Here is a 19120-nt window from a genome sequence, read left to right as displayed (position 1 = left end):
CGGTGCTTGATGAACTCCATGCATAAGACTACCACTGTTATTTTTATCAGAAAAAGGCTGAACAGTAAAGTGGCTTTAATAGTTTCCATCGAAGGTTATTAAGGTGGTATCTGTTGATAACCGGATGCCAAATCTTCCTATTATAGCTGGTGCATCTCAGTTCTCATGTTTCAGCAATTTCCATTATACATTCCAGGACACTCTCTCTCTCTTTCCTCTGGAGGAAGTCTAATCCTGCAGTATTGAATATCCATGCAACCCTGTTTACAGTCTGCCCGCATCCCAGCATCCCACCTCAGCAGGAGTCCACACATAAACATGCACACATACTAACCTCAGTGCAGAATGAGCGAGGTTTGTCGCAGGCTGGGTCACATGATCTGTCAGACACCGGCTCGCTTGTCAACGGGCATCCGCCTGCAGGCAAAGAGTTCAAAGTTTTATATAAACACTGTTTAATGACATTGTCACACTCACACACACAAACACATGCCCATTTGCAGCCAGTGTATTGTCCTGGAGGCAGGAGGCATCAAAGACTCTACATCCTGTTGCTCTCCAACATTCACCCTCTTTTCTCTCTCTCTTTGGTAATGCTAAACAGTGCTTCGCTCCAATTATTTTTAGGCTCAAAACCTCTCATGTTATGATATTACTGATGTGTTAACTGATAGAAACGAGGCAGCAAATAAAAAAAGTGAGTGGTGCTTGGCTATGCAAAACTCAGTGTCACTAGGGTTTTCATACCTTTTTAGGAATGCACTGAAATTCAGCTGTTGAATGTTTTCAGCTGTAAATATCATTTTCTATTATGTTTTTGGCCAAAAGAAAAAGCACACAGCACAGGTTTCACTCTCACTCTAGTCGCCGTCACTGCGCAGCGACACTCCACTCAATATTTAAACTCAGGGTTGCCAGGTTTCTTACAACAAAACCCATCCGATTGCTACTAAAACTAGCCCCAAACTAGCCCAATTGTGTTTCAATGTGTTTCAATACACTGTAAAAAGTTTTCCCCAGTTTCAACTTAAAAACTTAAGTTTAGCAGCTGCCTTCAAATTTTAAGTTAAATCAACTTAAAACTACAAGTCATTTCAACGACAATAAAACTAGTTAAAATGACATTTACTTTGAAGCTGATTTAACATACAATTTTAAGGCAGCTGATGAACTTAAGTTTTTTAGGATTGTTATTTAGGATATTAGCCTAATGTTTCACCTACCTGACCGGAAAAGATAAGAACAAACACGAATGTTGTCAAGATTCTTGCACTGGAAATCTTCGCTCAGTTTGGCCAACCACAAACGCCTTTTGTTCCTTTTGTTTGTCTTTTGCACTCTTCTCTATAATTTGTTAAAACTGTTGGCAGTCTGTTGCACTTAAAATGTTTTTCCCAGTCCGACCGATTAGTAAAGGCCAAAACATGACAATAATTGACTATTTCAGCAACAATAATCAGCAAAAACTGCGATTGCAATATGGCCGATTGATGATGCGTTGTGAAAACACTGTATCGTGTTACAAGGGGCAAAATACATGTTTTTGGCAGGGTTCCCCTGGTAAAATTTGCAGTCCAAAGGCTAAATATCATTTTACTGAGGTCGCTTCAACCTGCGGACATGAAAAATAACCCACGGCAACAGTGTTAAAGTAGCCCAATTCCACAGGAAAACTGAGCAACACTGATTCTGCTCAATGAATGGGCGTTCCACTCATCGAAAAGGTAATTTTCTGATAGAAAATTTCAATATAGTATACTTGTTCCTGTTTGCAATAGTGCTACTGTGCTAATAAAATAATAAAATAATATATAATCATTAAAATGCATTTTTGGTTTCGGTTTTCTGCAAAGTGCATCCAGAATTATTGGTTTCGTCCCCAAATTTTAATTTATTTTCTGTCCAATTTTATTGTTTTATATTCAATAAAAGTTTATAAAAATAAATAAATAAAAATGATCTAGTTACATTAAAAAGTCATACAAAATTATTTGACATTATTTAATAAAGTAATAAATAATCATTAAAAAGCATTTTCGCTTTCGGTTTTTGACCAAGTGCATCCAGAATTTTCGGTTTTGGCCCAGAACTTTAATATATTTTCTGTCCAATTTCATTGCCTTGTATTTTTTTTTTTTTTTTATTCAGTATCATTCAAATTATGGAGTAAAATTTAAAAGTCATATAAAATTATTTAATATTATTTAATAAAATAATAAATAATCATTATAAAAGAATTTTCGCTTTCGGTTTTTGACCAAGTGCATCCAGAATTTTTGGTTTCGGCCCAGAATTTTCATTTCAGTGCATCACAAGTTTTTTATGCCAAGGACTCCTCAAATATGACGATCCTCTTTCTCAGAAACCCCTTCCTAAAATATGATAGTTAAAAAATACAAATGTCAATAAATAAAAAAAATGTGTATGTATATGTAACTATATAAAAAAAAGCTCATGTTAAGATGTTATCTATTAAACAGCATGTATTTTTTCAACCCACCATTAGTGCTCTCAGATATGGAAAATTATGTTATATATATTATTATATTATAATAAGTCTTTTTATCTCATAATTTTTATGCATATCATAATTTTGCCTTTTTATCTCTCTTTTTTACGAATGGCATAATTATGCCTTCTATCTTATAATTTTGCTTATGTATGTCAATTTTGACATTTTATCTTATAATTATGACACAAAAAGTCAAAATGATGAAATTCTGTCATAATTATGACTTAGTGGCTCAAATTTTAACTTTCAGAATTATGAATTACCAAAGTACTGTTTTTTTTACCCTTTATGCAGTGGAAATGGGCTTTCATAGTTAGTTGTATAAACTAAAGGAAAACATAAAACTATGGCTGTCAATAGAATAAAATACAGTAATACTATAATTATGAATCCACCTTATTTTTCCTATAAGAAAATAATGTACAGTTTATGCGTCTGGCTTCTGGTCTCATCCGGGTCCACCTATTTTTAGCTGTACAAGACAGTTGGTTTTGCTGCTTAATATTGCAAATTGGTGTATCTTACCATATTATTTTGATGTATTATCTTACTAATGAACACACTAGTTTGTAGTGCAAACAGTTTTACCCTTTACTGCGCGTTGTTATTATTCTCGCTATTTTCCTATTGTGACTAATGAAACAGAAGTCTCACCAATAGGCTTGGATAAGAATAAAATTTACAAATACATTAAATATTTAATATATCTATATTCACTAAATTATTTATTTATCTTTAACCATTTCTTTTCTCCCTTGCAGACCCTTGGGGCCCCTTTTGCGAGGTATTCTGAGTGTGTTCAAGGGCATTAATAGGATGTTCTGGATGGTTGCTAAGGTGTTCTGAGGGGTTACTAGGGCATTTGTACGTAATTTCTATCCCATTCTCGGTCTGTATGATATACTGTTTCCTAGACATCCATGCTTGGGCTACTCCGTCAATGCAAGGCTATGGGATTTTTGGCCGTTTTATCATCAGCCAACACAATTAAATATGATCCTCTTCTTGGGTCGCCTATGTGCACGATCTCAGCATCCTTTCGCTCACTTTCTATCTTCCTCTCTACAAATCACAGCCTGTGGGAATCCACTGGATCTATAAAAGCACTGAAATGGGCAGCCAGCGGCCAGTGCAGGGGTGTTATTTTCTCTAAGCTGGGATGAATCAATACACCCAATCAACAATGAGAGCAGTGAAATAGAACTGCTCCCTAACGCCGGAACCACTCTTGACTGCCGCTGCCACATACCATGACAATTGTTAAGGCCATAACTGGTACTAGATGTGTCATTTATGTCTAGTGTAAATTAGAAAGTTGGTTAGGAAAATTGGCAATGTGTTATGATGTAAAAATTCATCATTAGCAATAAGATAAAGCTATTGGCATGTTAAAAGATCTCTTCTTTAGAGGTGCACTGTAAACTGTAAGCATCTGTGGAAACATGTTTACCAATTAGCAGCTTGTATGAATATTCATACCTCTGCACACCTTAATATAACTCATGAATATGCATAAACAGGGACCTGGTTGCTGTACTAGAGGGTTTGATTACAGCCTTAGAAGTTCTGCCACCCTGTTCTGCCAATCACAAGTGACCAGACTCATGTGTGCCATCTGGAACGAGGTCAGTTTGGATGGCTCGACACAGAGGACAAATAAACATTTGAAAATCATAGGGACTGATTCCAAGTCGCATAAATATGTCAATGGCTCAATGAAATCTCATATTGCAATGTATTTATATTCTTCAGCCTAGTGTAAGGGATATGGGCATATTTCATATTCGCTTGCACCAAAACAGACAGAGATATAGAAATACACACATAGACACATTAACATGGGAGGACAGCTGGCATGATGGTGAATGGAATTAAACGTGGGTGTCACATTGTCATGGATTAAAAGCTTATTTCCATCAAGTATATACAAATGTATAAGAGGAGACAGCATACACTTCTGCCTTCCTGACAGGAAAAGACAGCGCAGGACGTCAGCTTTATCTCAAACCGCAGTCTGTCATCAAACACTCTCTGAGGAGAGAATATTGACGCTTCTGTCATACTGATGGTTTAATTTTTTTCTCTGAATATCGAAAGCAGATACAGGGTGGCTTATCTCAGCTTCTACAATTTGTGCGCTTGGGGATGCACTATTATTTTCTTCCCTCCTATATATTTGTCAAAAGGATGCGGAAAAAAGAATAATACAAATTATTTATTTATGTTTGTTGGTATGCATGTAGGGCTGGGTTTTGACACAAATTTTATGGTTTGATTTGATTCTGATTTACAAGCTTGAAATTCAATTCGATTCCTGATTCGATTAGATTCTATATCGATTATTTGATACAGTACATACAATTTTCTCAAGATAAAAAAAATCTCTCAACTAATGCTGTAAAATATACATGAGAGTCAGTTGGTACTACATTAATATAATGCTGTATGTTAAATTGACAGATTTATTCAAACATGAATTAAACATTTTAGAACATAAAAAAATTATAATGAGTATGTTATATGGTGCATATATTTAGCAAAATGCTTCTAATTTTCCTAGCTAACTAATGACTAATTATGGTCAACGAATATGTTTTTTTCTGAGGTAAATGTGACATTACATGACATTGTTTACAAGCTATATAAGCCCTTTTCATGCCAGTAAACACCTCCTTGGTGATTTTTGTTGATGTTTTCATTTTTGTGTCAAACGTTCACATTTGTGACCCTAGACCACAAAACCAATCTTAAAGGTTGTATCAGCGATTTCTAGCCTAAAACATAAAGTGTCAATTTCAGCTGACCTTTCTTCACGATCCGCTCGCTGCCTGCCCCATAAATTGTCTGTGAAAAAAACGCGTCTCTCTGGTCAGCCTAGGGTCCGAGATATGCCAAAAAAACAATCGGCACTACCAACCTTTCCACAGATAAACAAACAGTGTTCCAACCAATTAGCGTCAGGGGTTGGTGTTGTGGACTTTCCTACTGGTGCAGGGATGTGAGGGAGGCGGAGCGAAAGTCCACAACACCAAACCCCTGACGCTGATTGGTTGGAACACTGTTTGTTTATCTGTGGAAAGGTTGGTAGTGCCGATTGTTTTTTTTGGCATATCTCGGACCCTAGGCTGACCAGAGAGACGCGTTTTTTTCACAGACAATTTATGGGGCAGCCAGCGAGCGGATCGTGATGAAAGGTCAGCTGAATTTGACACTTTATGTTTCAGGCTAGAAATCGCTGATACAACCTTTAAGTAGCATGGATATATTTGTAGCAATAGCCAATACACTGTATAGGTCAAAATGACCGATTTTTCTTTAATGCCCAAAATCATCAGGATATTAAGTATAGATCATGTTCCATGAAGATATTTTGTAAATTCCCTAACATAAATAAATCAAAATTTAATTTTTGATTATTAATATGCATGGCTAAGAACTGTATATGGACAACTTTAAAGGTGATTTTATCCATATATATTAGGGGTGGAACGGTACATGTATTCGTTTCGAACCGAATCGGTACGGGGGTCACGGTTCGGTGCATGAATTTAAACGGAGAATACACGGTATGAAAATAAAAAAAAACTTGCCTGCAAAATAATTAATGTAATGCGGAACTACTGTTAGATACGCGGGTTCTTTAGGGACAGCTAATATTTAGCCCCGCTTTAGCTCTGAAGCTCTGATTGGCGTCGATGCAGCCGAGCTCCGCCTATGTATGCGGTCTATCAGAGCCCGTCTACATTCTCTGGCACTCTGCAATTTTTTGTCAGCTCGACGGTCCATCATTGTGGTCCAGGGATTTCCTGAACTTTATGATTTGTCAAGCCCCCATTATTTTGACGCTAATAGAAGAAACAATGCATGGAGACGCATAGGCTTGGAGCTAGAGCGCAGCTGATGGTTGCTTAGAAACGGCAGACGCTTCCGGAGCGCAAGCGCCCGAGCGCTTTGTTGATCAGGAAGAAAGCGGCGCGCCTAGCGTTTTTCACGCGTTTTTAGGCGCGACATGTGAACGGCCCCTTAGATCGCAAGTTTGGGAAAACTTCGCTTTTCCAGTCAGTTACAGTAGTACAGGCGAGAGAGTGGTGGAAAAGACGAGGACTGTGTGTTGCCGTTGTTCAGCGGTTGTTGGGTATGTGAGTGGAAATACATCTAATTGCCTTCTGCATTTTTGTTTTGCTTTTCCCTCCACTGTACCGAAATCATACCGAACCGTGACGTCTGAACCGAGGTACGAACCGAACCGTGACTTCTGTGAACCGTTCCACCCCTAATATATATATATATATATATATATATATATATATTTTTTTTTTTTTTTTTTTTTTTTTTGCACCCTCTGATTTTCAAATAGTTGTATCTCAGAATGTTATAAATGGCCCAGAGTAGATGTCTTATGTCAATGCGTTGTAAACTCATATGTGCTCATAACTATAATATCATTCTGCGTTCAGACAGAAAAAATTACCAGTAATTACCAATGTTACAACTTTTCATACTTGTGAATTGCCAGAACAAATTTACCGGTATTTTTGAAAAGATCCTGATCTCTTAATTGTAATTTACTGCACTCTATGTGTGAAAAAGTTTATTGACATATTTGCCTGTTTGAAACACAGATTGAACAAATACATGAGACAGGATATGGATTGTATTCTTTCTTTTAACATATCTTTGAAAGTTTATTTTATGTTTATTTCGAGACTTAACTGGTATTAAAGCGGAGGATACGATCAGTTTAAATGCACTTTGAGTTGCCGCTTCTCTTGAACTGAGGCGCTACAGTGATCTGTCACTCCACATTAAACAGTGCCAAAATGACATTTACTGTTTGAATATTGTAATAAAATGGATAGAATTCTAAATCTGAGACCTTTTTTCACTTCGAAAGTAACAAAGCACAAAGCTTATTGCGATTCATTGGATGGGAGGAGCTCTACAATGTTCTGTTCATTACTGAAAACAGGCTAAACTAATAGATTTTTGAGATTTAACAATGAATATTGTTTCATAAAAATGAGAATTGATTAAATATATTTATCTAAAACATACACACCTGTGACATTCAACCCATCAGAGCGCTGGCACCAGACTTGCCGAGACGAGCCTTTCCATGAACCGGTCATCCATTTGTACTCGTAACACTGGCCCTCTTAAAACACATGAAACAGTATTAATTGACACATTCAGAAAAAATAATTAAATCTACAATTTTTAAAACCTTAAAACATTATGCAAGCTTAAAAAAGCAGAAAAAATTTTAGCTCAGAAATTTGCTAGTAAATGTCACAAATAATTATAAAGAATTGGCAAGTAACACAGTGTATATGTACTCAAACATACTCCAGTAATGTTTGTTTTATTTACAATTTCATAAACTCATTTTCTACAGTGTAACTGCATTGTTTGCCCTAAGTGCACTGAATGTAACTCCATTGTTTGCCCTAAATGCATTGAATTTGACTCACCTGTACATGGCCTGGCTTCCCATTCCTGTTCTGGGCACTGAAGAAGGTTCTCAGGTTCCTGAGCTAGAACAGCACGAGAACGCACCTGCACCGAACCGAAGCCCAGATCATCTCCGCTGATACAGCTCAGCTGACACGGGCTCCACACAGTCCAGTCTGTCAGGTAACACTCACCTGCCAAATCCATAAACACCTCTGTTAGAAAATTAATGAGTGATTGATATTTGCACTTGCAAAGGATGTTTGACTTTTTCTGTGTGTAAGTGCTATAATCAGGTCTGTGCATCTACCAACCCAGAAAATGCGAAAAATAACAAGCCAGTAAATTTGTTTTGGTAAGCCTTTCTCTGCAAGCATGGGAAAAACACAAGACACTCAGATTTTGTTCCTGCCAGCTACTTACCTTTACAGAAATAACCAACTGTTTTTTAACATGAACTTGTGTGTATTTGACAGTTTAAGCGCAATAAGAAATGAAAGACAACTTAGTTTGGTGCTTACAGTCCGTGTAACAACCACTTTCTGTGCACGCACTTCGGATGTTTTGCGAATGTTTTGTTACCGCTAACTGAATGCATAATCAAATTCAGCAAAATGTTTAATAAGCAAATAAACCTTGCAAGTGACAAAGTTTCAACTCTGCAGAAGTCTGTAGAGGTTTTTGAGGAGCTCCGGGCACATGTTCTGTGCAGGCCTAGTGACTCATTAATAGATTTAATCTAAAACCCTAAAGAATGAAAAAGTTTATGCATTTTCAACCTACAGGGTCTAACAATAACAAACTCCACTAGCAGACTTTCTTTTTCTTTGTCAAGGATATTATCAAGGAAATTTTTTTTTTTTTTTTTTTTTTTTTTTTGGTGTGATCTCAGGGTGTTTTTTCGACAGAAGTAGGCCAGTCTGTTCTGTTGTTATAACAGTCCTAATTTGTGACCATTTCCCAGAGTATTAATTATTCATAAAGTTGTCCTTCAATAAAGCCCTAATCCTATGATCGTGATTATCAGAGCACGTGCGCAGTGGAACGCCAGAGGCTGATGTGACACCTGAGTTCACAGAGTACACTCGAGTCTGTGTGTGAATAGCTGATAAAGTTACATAACACTGGGATGAATATTCAAATGCACAAGTGGTGCATCTTCGTCATCTCAGAAACATTTGTGTGAAAGAAAAGACCGGAACAGGAAAAAAAGACAGAGGGAGCACAGCAGTAGGTCACAGCTGGAGGTTTATAGTCGGGATTTGTGCCAGGGAGCTACATGTCAACAATGATGAATGAATGATGGGGTCAAAGGTCAGAGTGAGTGAAGAATTGTGTAATTTTCTAATAAAATCACAATTACTCTGAGAGCAAAGCATCATGTAACTTACCCTACCACAACAACATTTTGAACACACTGATGTGTCCTTACTGTCACTGTCCTCTTGTAAAACCTCAATCATGACTCTCTACTTCTGCCACTAAGGACATGTCAAAATGTTGTCTTACTGTCACTCTAACTGACTTGCTGAAATCAGAAACATTTGTGTGAAAGAAAAGACCGGAACAGGAAAAAAAGACAGAGGGAGCACAGCAGTAGGTCACAGCTGGAGGTTTATAGTCGGGATTTGTGCCAGGGAGCTACATGTCAACAATGATGAATGAATGATGGGGTCAAAGGTCAGAGTGAGTGAAGAATTGTGTAATTTTCTAATAAAATCACAATTACTCTGAGAGCAAAGCATCATGTAACTTACCCTACCACAACAACATTTTGAACACACTGATGTGTCCTTACTGTCACTGTCCTCTTGTAAAACCTCAATCATGACTCTCTACTTCTGCCACTAAGGACATGTCAAAATGTTGTCTTACTGTCACTCTAACTGACTTGCTGAAATGAAATGCTTTTAAAAGCCTGCCTGAAAATAACTTTTTGTTCCCATCAATTTCCTGTGAAATTACAGCATAATAACAGACAACAAGCCATGAAGTTTAATTCTCCAGCTTGTCTGAGGTAATATAGCAAGGTATATGAGAGTGTTGAATTATAGCTGTGTGATATCCCAGTGAATATTTCACACAGTGTCTCATAAAAGCTGCCTTGTAAATGTGCTGAAGTAGGTCTGATGGATTTAAAAGTGAGCTGCTAGACAGAGGAATGCAAGATTGTGATTTTTCTCTAAAGCACTCCTACAGACCAAGTGTTTCCAAACTTTTTACGCCCAGGACAATCCAATATGTGACCCTGGACAACAAAACCAGTCATAAGGAATCATATGTAAGCTGAATAAATACGCTTTCCATTAATGTATGGTTTGTTAGTATAGGACAACATTTGTCCGAGATACAACTATTTGAAAATCTGAAATTTGACAATGCAAAAAATTAAAATACTGAGAAAATCAGCTTTGAAGTTGTGCAAATGAAGTTCTTAGCAATGCATATTAATAATCAAAACGTTTTTATATATTTTTGGTAGGAAATGTACAAAATATTTTTATGGAACATGATGTTTACTTAATATCCTATATGATTATGGCATAACAGAAAAATCAATATTTTTGACCCTTACGGTGTATTTTTTGGCTATTGCTACAAATATGACCGTACTACTTAAGACTGGTTCTGTGGTCCAGAGTCATATATGATGATCCCCCTGGCAAGGACACCCCTTCATAAAAAATAAAGGCAGCTATATATGGGCTATATAAGTATAATAATTTAAAATGTTTTTTAAAGAAGCATTTTCTGCTTCAAGGCTGCGTATATATGATCGAAAATACAGAAAAACTGTGATATTGTGAAATATTATTGCAATTTAACTTTTATTCATCAAAGAATTCTGAAAAAAAAAAATATCACAGGTTCCAAAAAATATTAAGCAGCACAACTATTTCCAACACTGATAATAAATCAGCATATCAGAATGATTTCTGAAGGATTGTGTCTTACTAAAGACTGGAGTAATGATGCTGAAAATTCAGCTTTGAATCACAGGAATAAATTATATTTAAAAGTATGTTAAAATAGAAAACTGTTAATTAAAATTGCAATAATATTTCATAATATGACAGTTTTTTACTGTATTTTGATCAAATAAATGCAGCTTTAAAGAGCACAAGAGACTTTAAAAAACATTAAAAAATCTTACAAAGGCAAAACTTTTGAACGGCAATGTATGAGATTTTAAAATATCTTCATGGACCATGATCTTTACTTAATACCCTAATGATTTTTGGCATAAAAGAAAAATCAATAATTTGACCCATTCAATGTATTGTTGGCTATTGCTACAAATATACCTGTGCTACTTATGGCTGGTTTTGTGGTCCAGGGTCACATTCATGTAAATACGTTTCTAATTAATGTCTTAAGTTATTGCGATATCTTTGAGAGTTGCTGAACCCAAGATTTACATCAGTGTGATGCTTCAATTTCAATGTTTGTATCAACAGCATGTTGTGGCATTAGTTGTTACCTGGACAGGGCACCGTGCAAGACTCCTGCAGGATGATCTGTTTGTCCCCATCCACTGTCTGCTCCAGGTCTCCACACAGTTCCTCATCCACCATACTGCCCGGATCCTTCCCCGAGCCATCAGACACAAAGCAGGACACGTTCCTGAAGCGCAGGCCCTCTCCACACCGCGCACCCTATGGAAACAAGGATTTTTGACATTAATGACTACAACTGGACACCAGCTGTGTTAACAAATAAATAAATAAATAAACTTTTTGTACTCTTAGTGAAGATGAGGATGAACTCTACATGGCTTCTTTGGAGCCCAAGACCTTCTCATGGTGATACAAAATGAGGCAGGAAGAAATCCCAGCATTGTTTCTCTGTCCTCATGTTACGCACTGTCAGCTACCGGCATTATTTTTTCATAGCTGCTGAAAATCTCTAAAAACATGAGGCACAAGCAATGCTGCTGGAGACTGCTGAGGGCTGTCAGAAGACACTTTAGAGACAGGCAGCCGAGAACAAAGGCCAGAGTCAATATTCTCTCACAGCCTGCACTGTGACGGGGGCATGAGGTATGAGGGGGAAGGAGAAGGAGAGAGACGGGAGGAAAGGAGTGAAGAGAGAGGCTGTGTCTTCTGTCTGTTGTCTTTAATTAAACCCCCTGTTGGGTCCTAAAAAACCAGATGATGACAGGAGAAAGACGACAGTACAAACGCTATGGAAAGGCCAAAGCAGGAGAGGATTGAGGAATATTCTAAATATACTTAAACACTGCTGAAGATGAAATAAAGTGTTGGTGCTTTACTGTAGGGAAGTGCGCCTCGAGTAAGATGAAACCTTCTTAAGATGTTCATATCAGCTTGCAAAATGAAACGCTCATTGCATTACATAGGTTTTATGCAATCAGGTTATGTTTTATGCATTAAGGTGTGGTCACATTAGTGAAATTTCAAATCAAATTTTGCATGTTTTTTGAGTTCTGCAAGTGATTTTTTAAAATCAAATGTAAATTCGTGTTCAAGTCATGTTTTCTTGGTTAAATATTGCTTACACTATCAGAAAAAGAAAAAAAAACTATTTTATATTTTTACATTGTACAATTACAATTTTATCAATATTCTATTATTAAAGCCAAGTATGAATCTCATCAAGTTTGTGTTTTTAGCATTTTACATTTATTCCAAAAAAATAACTCATGGCAGTAACCATTTAAATAATATATTCTATTTACTTACTTAAGATGTGTACATTTTTCTTATTTTGCCTAAATATCAGATTTTTTCATTTAGTACTGCATTTTAGAAGCTACAGAAGATAGTTACATGTTTTTTCAGAAAACTAAATAATTTCAGTTTAATCTCATCTTCCATTTCAAAAAGTTATGAATGCATCATTTTATTCTTCTGGAGTATCAGTGAGCTTTTGAACCTTCTGTAATAGTTGCATATGAGTCCCTCAGTTGTTCTCAGTGTGAAAACATTGATCTCAAAATCATACAGTCATTGTCGGAAAGGGTTAAAATACACAAAAATGCTAAAAACACAAATAATTTGTGGGACCTGAAGGATTTTTCTAAAGAACAGTGGGCAGTTTAACTGTTCAGGACAAACAAGGGACTCATGAACAACTATCACTAAACAAAAAAACAAAAAAAAAAAAAAACAGCTGTGGATCACTCAGATAACAACACAGTATTAAGAATCAAGTGTGTGTAAACTTTTGACCTCAACTGTATGTTCACCTATTCTTCTCCACACCCTTTAGGGAGTCTGTTAAAACTCAATGGGCTCAGGGGAGGCAAGAAAGACATGGACTCCCACTGTAACTTACCTGCTGGTGTCGCTGTTAAAGTAGCCTTAATATAAGCCTTAATATATTTAATTCAGCTTATTGTCCAAAACGAATAAAGAAATCTGAGCGATTCATCAGCAATCTCACCTCAGATTTGCATGGAGACCAGGCGCTGTACCTCCAGCTGAAGCAGGGTTTAACAGGACAGGGCTTCCACTGTTCCAGCTGTGAGGAACACGGCCGCCCATCTCCCTGAGAGGCCTGGATCACAGTTCTCCTTCTCCAGAGCTTCCCTGCAAGAAACATTGAAAACATATTTTTCACAATGCTGTATTGTAATATTGTTAAAACCTTAGTATTTGAGGTATGTTGTGGTTACAACATAACATTTCCTACAAGACATGACAAATTCTTTTCAAAATTCACTCACTTACTGGAAGCACAACTCAAAGTTTGTCTGATGCTTCCCAAAGATGATGTTTTACCATCAAGCAAAGTGACTCCTCGAATGAAATAAAGGCTTTTACAGTAAGTGAATCTCATCTCATGTAACACACGCACACTAATCTCAGGTAACTCAATCCCTCTCCAATGGAAAGCCAAAAACGATATGTGACCTGAAAGTCTTTCTTTCTGTGTAGTAATGTTTCACCCATCTGTGAATAACTTAATCTGCCAGGCATTTTTCAAGCCTAATTCCAGGCCCTGAAACCACTCTGAATATTCATCTCTCCCCGTCTTGATTTTCTTAAATCGATTCCGTAGGGCTGAGGAGAGGGATGGAGAGAAATGGAGTGTAGACTCTTTCAGGCAGAATGCATCCTGCTGTTTAAGAGTGGCTCCCAGGGGATGCCTGCAATAAAACTCCACACCCTTCTCTCACAAGAGCGATTATTTTGCATGGTAGGTGGTAACACAAAGAGCTAAATAAAACCTTCATAAAACTTTGAAACAAATATTACTCTGAAATTACTACAGAATCCTTGTAAGCACTTAAAGGAGTAGTTCGCTTCCAGAACAAAAATGTACAGATAATGTACTCACCCCCTTGCCATCCAAGATGTTCATGTCTTTCTTTATGTCTTTTCTTCAGTCGATTAAAAATTACGTTTCTTGAGGAAAACATGTCAGGATTTCTCTCCATATAATGGACTTCAATGGTGCCCCCAAGTTTGAACTTACAATGCAGTTTAAATGCAACTTAAAATGGCTCTAAACGATCTCTAAAAGGGTCTTATCTAGTAAAACTAGATAAGATAGATATTTGCGAAACAAACTGACAATTTATAAACCTTTTAACCTTAAATGTTTGTCTATGTTTGTGTGAACTCTATTTTTCCGGTTCAATACAGTTAGGGTATGTCGAAAAACTCATTTTCACTTCCAACTTTAAAATCGTCCTACATCGCTGCAGAAGTACCAACCCAGTGTTTACAAAGTGAACATGTAAAGAAGATCAAACGCCCTTTACAAAGAAAAAGGTAAAACGGCGATTTTGAAGTTGAAGAAGAAAACGAGATGGGAGTTTTTGACACACCCTAACTGTATTGGCCCGGATTACATTAGCATTTAGGGTTAAAAGGTATATAAATTGTCAATTTGTTTCAAAAATGACCAATCGTTTCACTATATAAGACCCTTCTTCCTCGGCTGGGATCATTTAGAGCCATTTGAAGCTGCATTTAAACTGCATTTTGGAAGTTCAAACTTGGGGGCACCATTGAAGTCCACTACATGGAGATAATTCCTAAAATGTTTCCTCAAGAAACACAATTTCTTATTGACTGAAGAAAAAAGATATGAACATCTTGGATGACAAGAGGTGAATAAATTATCTGTACATTTTTGTACTAACTAATCCTTTAAAGTATTTATGTATTTTCCTTCCAAAAATTGTATAGAGTATATGAATCAGTAAAATACCACTGCTAAACCTGGATTTCTGGTGGTTGGTAAATATAATACAGGTTTTGGCACTGAAATATCCCAGCAAAAGTGTTTCTAAAAGGTCATCAGGCCAAGCAGAAGCGATTCTGGGCTGTGGTATCTACTGCTAACTTCTTTGCAGTTACTTTTAACTTAAAAAAGGCTGGATGTACACAACCTCGAAGGGTACGGGTAGGCACTCCGTAATGATCATAGCCCAGTCTCTGGCTGACACGCTGCCCTGAAGCTAGTTGTACCAGATGCAATTCATCTTCGCCGCAGTCTGCCGTGATGGACCATCCCTGCGGAGAATCCTCTGTGAAGCTCCATGCTTTCCAGCAGCCACAATCCAAATCAACTCCCAGTGCCTTGCATCCTCTTTTTATATGCTGGGTTCAGTTGGGAAAAGTGTACATACACAAGTGCTTGTGTGCCTTTGTGAGAGTTTTTAGCTGTAGGGATCGCTCATTCTCTCAGTTCTCTCTCTCGTACTTCCTTTTCATCTCTTCCTGTCTCTACTGGTGGCCAAGGCACAGGGTTTAGGGCAAACAGCATAACCAGTGAACCACAGGATAGCCAAGGCAAGTCATTTAGTTTATGGCTTCAGTCAAAACTGGGGTCTTAATTTGGTTGGCACTACTGTTACATTCTGTACAATGTGTCACACATGACATTTAATTTTCCTTTGCTGGCAAAAATAAATAAATAAATTCATGCCTGATTTTATTATGTTCGTGGGTGCTATTTGGGTCCGTGATCAGCACTAATAAATGATTAACAATAATTTATTTATTAGCAATTTATATACACTACCGTTCAAAAGGTTTTTCATGTTTTTTTTTAAAGAGGTCTCTTATGCTCATCAAGGCTGCATTTATTTGATTAAAAATACAGAAAAGAAAAAAATGTAATATTGTGAATAATTATTGAAATTTAAAGTATTGGTTTTCTATTTTAATGTACTTTAAAATATAATTTATTCCTGTGATGCAAAGCTGAATTTAATAGCTGAATTCTCAGCATCACTACTCCAGTCTTCATTGTCACATGATCAGTTTAATATTCTGATTTATTGTCAATGTTGGAAACAGTTGTGCGGTTTAATATTTTGTTGGAACCTGTGATTCCTTTTTTCAGGATTCTTAAATAAATGAAAAGTTAAAAAGAACAGCATTTATTTCAAACAGAAATAACAATATAAACCACTATTTAAAAGTTAAGTTTCTTTTTTTCAAGAAATTATTACTTTTATTCACCAAGGATGCTTTAAATTGATAATAAGTGATAGCAAAGACTTACATTGTTAGAAAAGATTTCTATTTTGAATAAATGCTGTTCTTTTTAACTTTTTACCCATCAAAGAATCCTGAAAGCAGTATCACAGTTCCCCTAAAAAATATTAAGCAGCACAACCTTTTCCAAAATTGCGATTAATAAATAGTGTAATACATGTTCATTCGTGTCAGTTAATGCATTAACTAATTCCAATTCCGTGCACAAGCATGAGGACTGCTCTCTTTCTGTGAAGTGCAACAGATCACCTGCTGATTCTGTATCTTTGTGGGAATCCTGCCGCCTGAGGACCGATTAAAGATGCCACGATGAACTAAACCAGCACAGGTTTCATATAGTGGCAAGGTTTGCTCTAGCAGTTGCTGGCCATTGGTTCTCAAAGACCTTGTGTAGCAGAGTGGTCTCTTAGGCCCCAAGCACACAAACATAATGGGCCCCTAATCAATCGTCAGAGCAGATGGAATTACACTCAAGGACATCATTATCCTCCTCTCAAATGCTGCTTCTGGGCGATAACACGATTGTTCTCACACCATAAATTTTTTGCGGTTTTAGCCAACGCTTTGGTAATTTTAAGACAGCAGAGCAGAGAGCTCGGTATAATTCCCCAAAATCTTCCATTTGAGAAACCAGACATGTTAGCTACTGTAACATCAAAGACCGACGTACTGGACCACAAGACCCAAAGACTCTCCTGGGACTGTTGATTTTGTCTGAAACAGACTGACTGACTGCTGAGAGTGTGAATTAAACAACCCATGCAAATTTAATAATGTCACAAAAACTGTGAATTTTTAGTGTGTCCTGGCATAAATCCCACGTCAGATCGAGGTCTACAGTGTGAAGTGTTGGCTTACCTGCAAGACCGCAGGTGTGAGAGCATTCAGACCAGGACGACCAATCAGACAACTGGCAGTTGACAGGGCACTCGACCACACAGGAAGCGTTCATCTGCCATTTTTTCTCCAGACCAAGCTAAAAGAAAGAAAATCTATTTAGTTAAGTGGATTTACAACAGAATGTCTTGTGTCACCAATGTATCCAACAGAAAAGTACCTCCTCGCAAAACTTGAGGTCCACAGATTTGCCGTCACTGCGAACACAGTCCAGCATGCGCGTCTTGAATCCAACCCCGCACACGGCTCGTTCACTCAGTTGACATGTGCTCCAGTCTGGATGGGAAATATAAAAAATATTCTTTAAAAAAATCGAATATTCTGACCAATTATTTCAAATGAACCTCTTTCCATTTATCATGTGAAAATTCAACACACTGTTTGTTGTTTCATACCTGGCACTTAAAATGAAAACTATTAAAAAGTAATTCACTAAAATGAATGCAATAAATTATTATTAAAATTACAGTTGAAGTCAAAAGTTTACATACACCTTGCGGAATCTGCAAAATGCATGTTATTGTTAATTTAGTACTGACCTGAATAAGATATAATAAGATTTCACATAAAAGATGCTTACATATAGTCCACAAGAGAAAATAATAGTTGAATTTATAAAAATGACCCTGTTTAAAAATTTACATACACTTGTTTCTTAATACTGTGTTGTTACCTGAATGATCCACAGCTGTGTGTTTTTTGTTGCCTGCTGTTCTTCAGAAAAATCCTTCAGGTCTCAAAAATAGTTTGGTTTTTCAGCATTTTGTGTATTTGAACCCTTTCCAACAATGACTGTATGATTTTAGATCCATCTTTTCACACTGAGGATAACTGACTTTCAGAAGCTACAGAAGATACTTACATGTTCCCCAGAAGACAAAAAAAGTTAAATTTATCATGAGGTAACAACAAAGTATTAGGAATCAAGGGGATGTAAACTTTTGAACGGGGTAATTTTTGGTATAAATTGGTATAGATTTTTTATCAATTATTTTCTTATGTGGACTATATGTAAATGTATTCAATGTAATGTTATGGAATGTTAAATGGATAGTTCACCTAAAAATGAAAATTCTGTTATTAATTACTCACCCTCATGTTGTTTCAAACCCGTAAGACCTTCGTTCATCTTTGGAACACAAATTAAGATATTTTTGATGAAATCCGAGAGCTTTCTGACCCTGCATAGACAGCAATGCAACTACCATGTTTAAGGCCCAGAAATACAGTGGCCGAGAGAGCTCAATGCGCTGCAACTTAAGAAAACACATGCAAACAGAAAAAAACGACAACAAATTAAGAAAACATCTTCATCAGTTTGACAACACAGGCGCTGCAAATCCTCACAACGCAAACACAAATACGGAAATGCGCTGCAAACTCAGAAACGCGCTGCAAACACACGAACTCGCTGCAAACACATAAACGTGCTGCAAATAGCACGGACCACAACGGAAATGTTTCAGGGGGACCTCAAAAAGTGACGAACCCATCTGGGACCTGATCATTTGTTCAGTGGCTGTTGAAAGGTGATAGTTCACCGACAACACCTCTGCTCTGACCAACAGCCACTGAACAAATAAGCCGTTTCTGAATACCAAGTACGCAAAGTTCGGATTTGCGTCCTTCGTAGCTCGGACTTGCGTCCTTTGTAGCTCGGACTTGGAAGTTTGACTTGGGAGTACAAACTCCCGAGGACGTGAGGATGCAAGTCCTGTAATTCTGCAAATGGAACAGCAGTGTACTTGATAACGTCAGTCAGCTCGCCTTTTCTACTCCGGTT

The 19120-nt window shown here is 37.0% G+C and overlaps 1 protein-coding gene across 1 annotated transcript in view; it reads right to left on the bottom strand.

Annotated features, from left to right (window-relative positions):
- Window positions 1-295: 295 nt before the first annotated feature.
- Window positions 296-19120, bottom strand: part of thsd7aa (thrombospondin, type I, domain containing 7Aa) — a 143406-nt gene continuing 124581 nt past the window's right edge. The window contains exons 18-24 of the mRNA XM_073821438.1: window positions 17498-17613; window positions 17299-17416; window positions 13370-13515; window positions 11445-11619; window positions 7984-8157; window positions 7572-7667; window positions 296-417 (exon numbers count right to left, since the gene is read on the bottom strand). Coding sequence (XP_073677539.1) covers window positions 296-417; window positions 7572-7667; window positions 7984-8157; window positions 11445-11619; window positions 13370-13515; window positions 17299-17416; window positions 17498-17613 — 947 coding nt within the window. The remainder of the gene's footprint in view (window positions 418-7571; window positions 7668-7983; window positions 8158-11444; window positions 11620-13369; window positions 13516-17298; window positions 17417-17497; window positions 17614-19120) is intronic.

The sequence above is a fragment of the Garra rufa genome, chromosome 17 (genome assembly GCF_049309525.1).
Source record: "Garra rufa chromosome 17, GarRuf1.0, whole genome shotgun sequence".
In the NCBI taxonomy this organism is placed as follows: Eukaryota; Metazoa; Chordata; class Actinopteri; order Cypriniformes; family Cyprinidae; genus Garra; species Garra rufa.
The sequence above is the reverse complement of the archived record's forward strand: the minus strand, read 5'-3'. Positions and strand labels throughout refer to the sequence as shown.